The sequence below is a fragment of the Macrobrachium rosenbergii genome, chromosome 23, assembly GCF_040412425.1.
Source record: "Macrobrachium rosenbergii isolate ZJJX-2024 chromosome 23, ASM4041242v1, whole genome shotgun sequence".
Classification (NCBI taxonomy): Eukaryota; Metazoa; Arthropoda; class Malacostraca; order Decapoda; family Palaemonidae; genus Macrobrachium; species Macrobrachium rosenbergii.
Window position 1 is genome coordinate 2,656,053 of NC_089763.1, and position 12,044 is coordinate 2,668,096.

Genomic DNA, 12,044 nt, shown 5'->3' on the forward strand with positions numbered 1-12,044 from the left:
AAATTAAATTAAGTGCGCCCAATTATATTTACAAAAGCAAGCAAGCCAGATTATTTGAAGGGAAAGATCTTTATCAAAAATGGTTAAACCTTGGTTTTAAATTGATATCGAAGGCCGGCTTGTAAACGAAACACCAACCAACAACAACAAAGGAAGATCCTATATATATATATTATTTACGTATTTATAGGTTTAGTCAACAGAAACTTTATTTAATTGAGCTTGGAGTTCTGACTTGCGTGAAAGAGAAATCGTAAAAAATTAGGAGAAGGGGCATTTTGAAGGCTCAACTTCATAAGGAAATGTCATGAAACGTGGCCTAAATTAAAGAATTATATTTACAAAAGCAAGCATTTGAAGGGAAAATGGATAAGTAAATTGATAAAGGGCTTGCAACGCCTGAAGATCCTCTTATTGGAGTCTTGATTAAAGGCAAGGCAAGTCCGAGATGAGTCCACTGCGATGGGTCCCTCTGCAAGAGAGATTTACACATTACACGCCAGTAAAGGAACAATTTAACACAGAATAAGTCTCGAGTTTGCACTGAGGGTGCCAAAGACTCAAGGAATGAATGACCACTTTACACTCAAACTCAGGATATTGGGAATGGCACTGGATAAACTGGCACAAGGACAGAAGTGAAATGCTGGTACTCCAAGCTTTCTAAAGGGCAAACTTTCGTGACCAAGAAGCCTTTACTCCCACGTTACCTTAGAGGAAGCGGGTCTGGCAAAGAAGGACGAGGGAAGATCACACGTATGGTGGTGCCCTCGAGGATAACTGGAGTCTGGAGTCGGACAGGGATGAAGGGTGATCTCTCAGCAAAGTTACTGCTCGCCCGCGTGGATGACTGTCTCTCGAGGACTCTTACTGCATGTTTTCTGCTCCACAACTAACTAACTCTCCTTAACTGCTTCTCTTCCTTTTAAGGCACGCGGCCAGGGGTAGGGGCCGTGTGCAAGCATGAGTCACTGGCCAGGTGGGCAGCGATTCCATTGCCCTGGTGGGTTTCCTGCAGAGGTAAGAGAATTCAGGCAGCTTAATTTGCCTTTAGAAAGTCCATTTAAAAAGATTAGTTGGGCTAATCCTCTTAAGGGAGTGGCATAAAATATCCTCCTGGCCCCTGTTATCTGTGTCGTCTCAATATCTGTTCCAGGTGAAAAAAGGGACAGATCGGAATGTTGATAATACTATCAGCCATGCGGTTCTCAATAAACAAAAAGGTAAATTAGGTTGGGGTGAGGGAGGCGCAGTGTGCAAGACATCTGGGTTATTATATATATATATATATATATATATATATATATATATATATATATATATATATATATATATACACATATATATATATATATATATATATATATATATATATATATAATATATATATGATTTGAGTTGCACTTGCGTGAAGTTTAATGAATTCACAGACATGCAAACTTTTCATTGGAAGCTAACTAATTGTCATACACGAGTTTTTCACAGACACGCACATTTTTATGAATACTGAGAAACCCTGCAAAAGTGTTTGTTTAATTTTTTATGTAATTTATAAGTTTTCAAGATTTTATGTGTAAATTAAGTAACATTGAATAATAAAAGCAATAATTTCTCTCTCTCTCTCTCTCTCTCTCTCTCTCTCTCTCTCTCTCTCTCTCTCTCTCTCTCTCTCTCTCTCTCTCTCTTACTGAGATGAGAGAATTTTTATGGTACATGTATGTTTATTTGTTTTGTATAAATAAATTTTTTACCTAATAATAAGTACTAATTTTCAGATATTAAATAATTATAATAATAATAATAATATAACTGTAATTACAAAATTCATATGTGATACGTATATTAAACAAACAAAAATCTTTCCCTCATCTTTTGTCGAAGTTCGAAGCTCGAAGGCAAAGCTGTCAGACTTGTCACTTGAACATGACAAGAAGGGAGTGTTGCTGATTAGTGGGTCAAAGGTTTCCTACTCTCTCTCTCTCTCTCTCTCTCTCTCTCTCTCTCTCTCTCTCTCTCTCTCTCTATTCTCTCTCTCTCTCTCGTGTGTTATTCTCTCTGTCTCCGTAAGAATTGATAAATAATTTCACTCTTAAGTAAGAACAACCCACATTCTCTCTCTCTCTCTCTCTCTCTCTCTCTCTCTCTCTCTCTCTCTCTCTGGTTCACAGTTAGCGCGCACACATTTTTACAACTTATTATTTCTCTGTGTGTCTTTACTTGTACAGTAGATAGTTTAAATTGATCTAATTTTGCCTGTATCGTCCATGAAGTGTAATTGCGCTAGTGTGGCAAATACTTTCTAAAACATAGAGACATAATAAATAAGAGTTGTATCAGTCACCAAATAAAAAAATGTTGTTTGTTCATGAAAAAGCATTTCAGAACAAAGAGAAAGAGACATAGAATAAAGAAGTTATTAAAAAGAGGTTGAGAAAACTTCTAAAAATACATCAGTCGGAAGGGGAGAGACAGAAATTCTCTTCCAACTCTATTTTTATGTCAACCATTTGTTTCTTCTTTTAAGGGTAATGTATTAAGCTAACTTTTAAATGAAATTACAGTAACTTTAATTTCATTTAAAAGTTAGCTTAATAATTTGGGAGCATGATTAGGGTCATATTTAGTGTTTAAACTTTAGAAAAAGTATTTATTAGCATTTTTAGAGACCTTGCCAAACTTATGCGAAAATTCACCTTGCGCAATGGATTTTGGAACTTAACCTCGCGTATGCTCGGGGTATGACTGTACATACATATGTTCATAACACGTACCAGGTGTTTCGAAATTAGAGCCCCCCCTTCACAGAACAAATGGAAAGTTATGAAGTTTTCTGCTATAGCCTATCTCCAAGTACATTATTTTAAGTTTCTATTAAGCTGTTTTTCATTTTACATTTCTTGTATTTTCAGACTGAGCGACAGAGTTAGATACAGCCATGGCTAACAACTCGGAGGAAATCAGATGGATTGACAGAATCCGGGCTATAACCTTCAGAGAGGCCAGGGATGCTGGTGCATCCTTCATTTCACGTTCCTCAATAGCTAAACACATTAAAAGAGATGAATCCTTTGTTAAAAGAAACTGGAACAAAAATCCATATGACTGTCATCACGAAAAGAGTGAGAATCTTGGAAGGCCTGAAGTCCTTTCTCAGGAGTCAAAAGACATCATAATTGAGGCAGTGGGTAGACCAAGAAAGTCTTTACGTAAATTGGCGCTTGAACTAGAAACAAAAAGGGGAAAGAAGAGAAGTTATAGTGCTGTGTATCGTGAGTTGAAAAAATCTGGTATCAAGCCATTTCATGTTATCAGCAAGCCCAACATCACTCAGCAACAGAGAGAAGACCATGCATGGTTTTGTGGTTCATTTCTTAAAGATTGGGATGAAGCTGACTTTCTCCATGTTGCCACATCAGATGAATTCTTCATTTACACAGTCAGGAAGCCAAATCATAAAAATGACATTATTTGGGCTGCAAAGTTGGATGATATCAGCGATGACGTGCGCTATCGCCAAGTTGTGAAATTTCCTGAATGTTTGGGAATTTTTCTGTTTCACAGTCAAATGGTTAATGTGGATCATCAAAGAAAAAGGACAGTCATGGAATGGCGAATACTTCAGAGAAACTGTGCTTACTGGTGGAGTATTTCCTTTCCTCAAAGATTCTGAAAATGTGTTATCTGTTGAAGAAGTCACATTTTTGCACGATAAGGCACCATGTTTCAAGGCTCTCCAGACACAGGAGCTGCTTCAAAACAGTGGTATCGATTTCTTCTCATCAAGTGAATTTCCAGGTAGTTCCCCTGACCTTAATGTGTGTGAAAACATTGGTAGTATCTTAAAGGATCGTGTTGAAGCACGCACAGTTAACTATGATGGTATACCAAGCCTCGACGACCTGCGAAGAGAAGTGACCGAAGTGCTAAGGGAAATGGAGTTTGAGTCTTAGCTTTTTTGCGATTTGCTGAAATCATACCCCTCAAGAATGCAGGCTGTGATACAGGCAGATGGAGGCCACACAAAATATTAAATACTCAGAGAGAAACTTGAATAAATACCTGTTCTGAATTACTTTTGTTTTTGTCCATATCAATTTTAGTTTATGCTGTAGGGCGGGGTGGCTCTAATCTCGAAACACCCTGTAAATGTGTATAGACAGAGAAAACTCCTTCCATATGAGCTGCGTCCATGAAGTAGGGATAACTGCATAATGAGTATAAAGTTTCAGGCATTCTGCAACACTTATGCAGTATTTTGTTGAAGCATTTATCGCTAAAGCATCTAGGCTTGGTGATATGAGAACCTGTCTTACCTCTGTACCAGGAATAAGTAGTAATTAGCCTTGAAGGATGTAATTTGTAAAAGAGGTTTCTTATTATTTTGCTGAAGAAGTATGCATCCTTCGGAAATTAAAGTCTGTTTTTAACAGTTATGCTTTCTCAGATTAGTATCTGTAGTTTAAAGTTGCACATTTGTAATATTTCATGATTAAACAGTTTATTTTCCATGTAGAAAATTTTTAGTGTCATTTTTTAATTGGCTTCTTCAACATTTAACTTTGTGTTGGCTGTCGTTAATGCTTTGTGGCAGAACAATGTGGTTCCAAAAATAGCATCATAATACACACGGGAATTAATATATCATAATTTTATATTTGTATGTATTTCTAAGCCACTGATTTGAAACATAAGGCAGACATGCTAACATCGAGTACATTTTTTGTAGGTTTCGCCATTTTCCTATATGAAGGTTTGCTTGCCTTTTTAAAAGTCTTTCTTATTTTTCAGAATGGAAATGCAAATGTAAACCAAAATTGGTTCACTTCTCGTGAAGACAAAGAGATGTTTAGATGGCGTGGTCATGCATGGCGGCAGGGAATGTGGTCAAAGGAAGAGACAGAGCTTCTCCAAAAGAATATCATGGAGTATTGCAGTGATCGAAATCTCTCTGATCCTGGCTCTGTCATTTTCAAGATGACTAAAGAAGAGAGAAGCGGATTTTACAGGATCATTGCAAAAGGCCTTAATAGGCCACTTTTTTCAATCTACAGAAGAGTAATTCGGTACTTGCTATTATTACTTGTTTTTTGCATGTTAAGTAGTATATTGATATGTGAATACAGACATTTCCTGGGATTATAATAATTATCATTATGATGATGGTATTGACTGATTATTATTAGCTAAAGTGTATGGCATCATATCAAATGAGCTGCAAAGACCATTGCTTGTCAAGGAATCTTCCACGAAAGGAAATGCCCAAACGTTAATGTAATGCTGTTTATTGTCATTCTTAATGTACTGTATATACCTTTTGAATGGAAGAAACTAAAAGTATCAGCTTGGCAAGTAAGCTTCTGCAGACTGCTCAGAAGTGGAAAATGAGAAAATTCAACCCACTGACTTCCAGCAATTGTATTGCTCACAATAGCTGGCGTATAAAAGTGGGAAACCATTACCTTTGGCAATTGAGTAAAAAATAAAAAATTGCTGGTATTGGGATCCGGGGAAGTATTTGATAATACATCAATACTGTTAAAAAGCTGAAACTTATGGTATTAATACAAACCTCTCTGTAGAAATAGGAGAGTAACATTGTATATTGTCAAATATGCAAACATTAAATACAATATTACCACTTGTATTATTATTGTTTATTGTTCTGTTGATTTTTATTATGTTGCTGTTGTTATGAGTCTATTTTATGTTGTTAATTTTAATTCTTTCGGGAGACATTGAGCTGAACCCTGGACTTGCTACTCATTACTGTAAGAAAAATTGCAGAGTACTTTACTCAAATATTCGGGGCTTAAGGTCAAATTTTCTTGATCTCCAGAGTTGTGCCCATAACCGCAATTTGATGTTTTTATCTGAGACACCTGTAAGTAGTAACAAGTCAGAGATTGAGTTTTTAACCCAAAGGTTTGATGGCCCTGATTTTATTCATTGTCATAACATCCCACATGCAGAGTATGGCTTTATGAACTAAGTCTGCATGACTTATTTATCGCCAGAAAAACTGAGAGTTTAGTCGCCATGAAGTTCTTTGTTTTAAGATTTTCAGTAAGTTCTACAATATTTCTGTATTTGGTGTTTACCAAAATCCAAATATCGATGATTCTAATTTATATATGGCAGTCTTTTGGTGAGGATTATTATGGCTCAGTCCCAGGAGTCAAAAGCTTCATTCGTTATTTGTGGAGACTGCAATGCAAAGCACAGCAAGTGGCTTAATTCAAATTCCACAGATCAACATGGTTGATCTGCTCGTGATTCCTGTGTATCCTCCGATTTGCTCTGTTAATTGAGGAACCCACACATATTTCTGGTAACAGATTAGACCTCGTACTCACAGATGTTCCAGCTATTGTGAAGTCCAATGTCCATGAGTATATAGGCGCTTCCAATCATTGCACTATTGAGATGGACATATCTGTCAATCAGTATGTTCCTAATGACACCATTGGAAAAATGGTTTGGCTGAAATCTAGAGCCAATTAGGATAGCATTATTGAAGCATGTCAGGCACTTATTATTTCAGATGCTGTATCAGATTCGAATCCCAAAATAAGGTAAATGAAATGCTGATGGCTATTTTAGTAAGGTATATAAGTAGAAAGGTCATCAAATTCAGGGAAAATGACCACCCATGGTGTGATGATACACTTAGGAGAGCTTACCATGATAAACAGACCAAATTCAACACATGGAGACAAAATTGTTCACATGAAAATTGCACCATTTTTCTTGAGTCTTGCCGTGCTGCAAATAGAATTTATCATATAGCTGAGAGAAGCTACAATTATTCCTTAAAGAGGAAATTTGAAAGAATTACTGAGCTTCGTCTGTGGTGGGCCAAACTGGCATCATCTATCTTTGGGTTAGGCTCATCTTCCATTCCTCCACTTCTAACAGATGATGGTAGAAACCTTAAAAAAAAAAAAAAAGTTTCTAGTGTGTTGTCTGTAGATTTTTATGCCAACATAGTAGGCTATCTTTGCAGATGAGTGCAAGTTTAGCAATACGGTGCCTATTCCAAAGAATGGCATATATGCAAACTGTCGTAACTACAGGCCAGTTTCTGTTCTCCCTGTGCTCTCCAAAATCGCAGAAAAACTGATTTTTAAGCCACTAAATAAGTATGTGGAATCTAATAGATTGTTAGCTGATAGTAAATATGCTCTTTTAGATTTGACTTGCCATTTGCAAGAGAACCTTGATAAGGTTTTGAGTGTAGAGTAATTCAGATAGATTTTAGTCCAGCTTTCAGTTTAGTAAATCACAAGGTACATATTTATAAATTTCAGAACCTTGGAGTAGGTGAATATGTTTTATGTTTACTTCAGGATTTCCTTACAGGTAAGCAGGAATGAGTTGCTGTTAATTGGATCTGTAGCAAACCCAGACCATTTGTGTCTGGAGTTCCACAAGGTAGTGTTCTTGGTTCACTGTTATTTTTAGTGTACTGTATATAAGTGATATGGTTGTTGGCCTGGAAAACAAGATTGTTCAGTATGCCAATGATGCAACACTTACAGATGTAGTAGTTTCCACTTACGAGAAATGAAGCTGCCCTTAGTCTCAATCTGGACATGGAGTAGATTAGTGAGTGGTGTAGATAGTGGGGTGTGAGGCTGAACTCCAATAAATTGAAAATGCTGTTGATTAGCAGATGTCGTACAGATTTTCCACCCCATCCTCCCCTTTAGGTGGATGGGACTCTGCTGAATGAGTCTGAAGCTTTAACTATATACGGTGTAACTTTTGACTCACATCTTACAATTGAGAAACATCTGATGAAAGTATCAGCAAATGCTGCACGTAAGTTAGATTTTGTATATAAGGCCTCATATATTTATAACAGTGATAAAATCAGTGGAACCTGTTTTGGGTCATTTGTCCTTCCTTTACTAGAATACTGTTCTCCAGTATGGATGTCTGCTTCTGCCAGAGATTTTTCCCATTTAGATAAAGTGGTTTGTGGTGGTAGGCTTCTGTTTCCTAATATTAGCATTTACAACTTGGACCATCAATGGATGGTCTCTTGTTTGTCAGTTTTTCATAAGTTGTGTTTTAACAGAGATCTTTCATGCACAATTAATCCCAGACCCCTTTCCCTGCCGAGAGCAACCAGATTTGCTGAACAGCAGCACCAATATGCAGTAAATATGCCTTGTTGTCAAACTTCTCTGTTCCTGAGATCCTTTATTCCCTCACACCATTGGACTGTGGACCAGTCTCCCTGAAGAAGCCGTGCAATTGGAACTACAAAAAGTTTAATTGAAGATGCAATGCATTACTATCCCAATAGATTCCCCTGGCATTTGAATAATTTACTCACATATTTACGTGTTTATTAATTTATCAATATATTTTTTTCTTATTTAAAAACTGAGATCTCCTCTTTTTGCATCTCCCTTTACCTTCTCTTACTTCTTTCTAATGAATACCATATTCTTTGGAAGCTTGAATTTCAAGTCAGTGGCCTTTGTGGGCTTTTCCATTGAATAGGGTTCATCCTCTAAATAATAATAATAATAATAATAATAATAATAATAAATAATAATAATAATAATAATAATAATAAAAATAATATAATAATAATAATAATAATAATAAAATAATAATAATATAATAATAATAATAATAATAATAATAATAATAATAATAATAATAATAATAATAATGATAATAATAATAATAAATGACAGTAAATGCATGATATGAGATTGGCTAGTCAGTGAAGTCTTTGCAGTAGCAGAGTTTAGCTTCATATTCCATTGACTTACACAATTTTTTCATGCACAACCATATCATTTTCATTATATGGGAGTATTCAACAACAAGAATAACATCATTTGTACTTTGTAGAATCTTATGTTCAAATCCGGTAAACAGTAAAGGTTCCAGAAAACTACCCTTTGATACATACAACTAATATAGTCCCAATATAAGCACCATCAGTATAGAGAAGGAATTACAGGTATTATTTTTTTGGTAAAGATCAGATTTCAGCAGCCTTCAAATGCATGTTGCAAATGTGGCTTGGTATATAATTAATAGATTTAGTACATAGTGATACCCAATAAAACAGAGGCAGCCAGGGCTAGGTTATGGTCAGTGAAAAATAGCACTCCTCCAAATAAAAAAGAAATGGTACCTTATTCCCTTGTTTTTGCAACATAGTGTAAGTGGTTTTTATCTGTAGTTTGTTGTGAAAATTCGTTGTAAAAACAACTTGTCATCATGTAGTGGGCTTGTAGGATAGCACAGAGTTGGTTAAAGGATTGCCCCTCCACAGTTTGGTATTTCAGAGCTACAGACACTGGCCTTAAGTGTAGAAGCCAAGGAATTTTGTGCTTGAATGAATAAGAAACCTTTCGTTATGTTAATGACAACCAGTAATGTTCATTACTGAAGAATTCATCCTTCTGAGATGCAGGGTGAAACTTGAGGCTTTCCACTTTTATTAATCATAATACAAAAGAAGAGGAAATAATCAAATTTTCAATGTAGTAGTTAAATGTGGAACTGAAAGTAGCCTTTCATGAGGTTGAACTTTGAGAAAATTCATGCGCCATGCACACTGTAGGTGATGTCTGCCATTTTGGGTAGTAGATGGTGGTTGGGCTCAGTTTGTAGGCCGGGACATAGACTGGGGCACCTGCAGGGCTGCCAAGAGCCACTAGGTTACTTAATGTGTGGAGTGGGGAGGCCCATGGACTGGAGATCTTCTGGCAAAGGACCATCAGTTCCATTTTTTGAAGGCCTTTTTTGTGGTGGACAGCTTCTCTAGGGGCAGGGGATGGAATTTGGAGTGGACTGGGAGTCCTATTATTTGTATATGGTGGTGAATGCCATTCTTTGCTGGCATGCCAGGAGGTTGTTTGAGCTCTGGCATGAAGACATTTGGAAAGTCTTGTAAGAGGGTGAGTAGGTTCATGAGCCTATCAAAGAGAGGGATGGTTGGTTGACTGTTGGTGAGTGGTTCCATCTAGAAGGAGGCAAGGTCCGAGAGGCAGCTATGGGCAATACCTATGCAAAGCATTGTGTCTGAGGAAGTCAGTACCAAGCAGGGACATTTAGACTTTGGCAAGAATGAATTTTTTCTTCATGAGGTGGAGGCTGCTGTTGTCAGCCATAAATTGTAGATCGGCATTTGGGGGCCTCCAGCTGTCTGCTGGTGTTGCTGAGAAAGTGGATTTGAAGGTGCTGTGTCCACTAGGAACTTCCTGCTGGAGGCTTTGTTTGTTGTTGGCATAGAATCTGGTTGAGCTGACGTATGCAAGGTCACCATAATTATCTCAGGTAGCTGCCCTGCTCATTTTTTCTTCAATTTCATCCCAGGGCCACAATTCCTCATCACTATGCCAAATGTGTGTTATCTGAAAAAGATAGAGTGCCCTTTTTTCTGGTTGAAAGGATAGTTTTGCACATTGGCAGCTTGGGTCACTGTCATTATCTTGTTCTTGGTGTTCTGTGGCTTCATAGATGGTGTGGATGGTGTTTTGCAAGGTCTTGGAAGCATCCCACAACTTCCCCCCTGCCTCTCCAGGAGGTCTGCTGTTGGTGTTCCTTTAATGCTGGATAGGATAGTCTGGATGCTGGTTGGCAGTTGGTTGACCCACATTTCCCTTGCTTGGTATACGTTCCTGAGTTTTTCATTGATGCTGAGGTCCAGCAGCAACAGGAGGGACTCAGGTTCATCCCAGAATACCCTTGCTGATGTGTCCCCCATTGGTGCATTGAGTAGGTCGAGGGTTCGATGTGTGCAGGCTGGTTGTGGCTTGGAAAACTCAGATATCAAACACTTGAATAGGTTATTGTATTTAGTCCTCTCATCGTGGGCATCAAGAAGGGAGCTAGTTGGAGGTTTATAGCGTTCATGTTTGCATACTGTTTGTCGTACATTTTAGCGAGGTTTCCTTACCTGGTTCTCTTGTAGAGGTAAGCATATCTGTAGTTAGTCCATTAGTCACTAGAGGCTCAGAGCAAGAACCGTGTTGGGTTCACCAGGCTACTGAGATGATCGAAAACTTAAGAGAGTAAAGTAAAGTCACAGGTAAGTTGCAGTATGTAGTCCATTAGGGACTTTTCATATTAGTAGGCATGGTCATAGTTTGTAAGTAAATGGCTCAGCTTGACATGAAAACCATGCTGGGAGTACTGAGAAGCTGTATTTTGTCTGTAAGTGGCTTATTATAGCAGTAGAGGATAAAACTGTGCTGTCAGGAGTGAACAAAGCCAAAGCTGAGACTCTTACTTTGCCAGTTAGTGCCTTCTTTGTTAGCTGAGCATGGCCATATTTAGTCTGTTAGTCTCTAGGGTGAGTCATGAGAACCGTGCTGATCTCCCGGATTGCTCCAAGGTCACTAGTGTAAAGAAACCTGCATTTGGGATGCTGATAAATAACTGACTTCATTAGAGGTCTCTGGCCAATTTTAATATGGCTTGTGGGCCGCATAGTAGATATAAGTGATTTGTTGCCCACCTGTTGTGAGACCATGTGGTGGCAGCACAAGTGACATACAGGTACAATAGACCCCCGCTGTATTGCAGTTCAGCATTCACAGCTTCAGTTAGTTGTGGATTTTTATGTGGAATGTAAATCCAAATAAATCACAGGAAATTCACTAATTCAAGGATTTTTTCTTAGAGCAGTGTTTGCTAATTATTGCATTTTCATGTTATTTTTGTGACTAGATACATTTTTTATGATAAAATTATTTACTAGTTTTCAAATATTAATATTAAAGTAAACACAGCAAAAACTCAAGAAAATGTAAGTTTTTTCAATACTTTTAAATATTTAGGTACAGTACTCAACTCTGCATGCAAATTCCCAATGTTTCCCCTATTTACTGTAAAAAGAAAATGGGATGATTGAATACTGTATGAGAGAAAATGTATGTGCTTGAATACAGGGGGAGCTTGATTAGTTTTCACACGTAGCTGTAAGCCATATATTTTTAAGGGTATTGTAGTAAGATGACTTTGAAATGATATTCAAGTGTTTTAGGATGATAGTAGAGCATATCTAAAAT

General features: G+C 37.3%; 1 protein-coding gene across 12 annotated transcripts in view; it reads left to right on the forward strand.

Annotated features, from left to right (window-relative positions):
• Nucleotides 1–12,044, forward strand: part of LOC136851231 (cyclin-D-binding Myb-like transcription factor 1) — a 672,051-nt gene that overhangs the window by 416,134 nt on the left and 243,873 nt on the right. For all 12 annotated transcript variants that reach the window (XM_067125176.1, XM_067125181.1, XM_067125178.1 and 9 more), the window contains exon 7: nucleotides 4,789–5,063. In XM_067125176.1, the coding sequence (XP_066981277.1) occupies nucleotides 4,789–5,063 (275 nt within the window). The remainder of the gene's footprint in view (nucleotides 1–4,788; nucleotides 5,064–12,044) is intronic.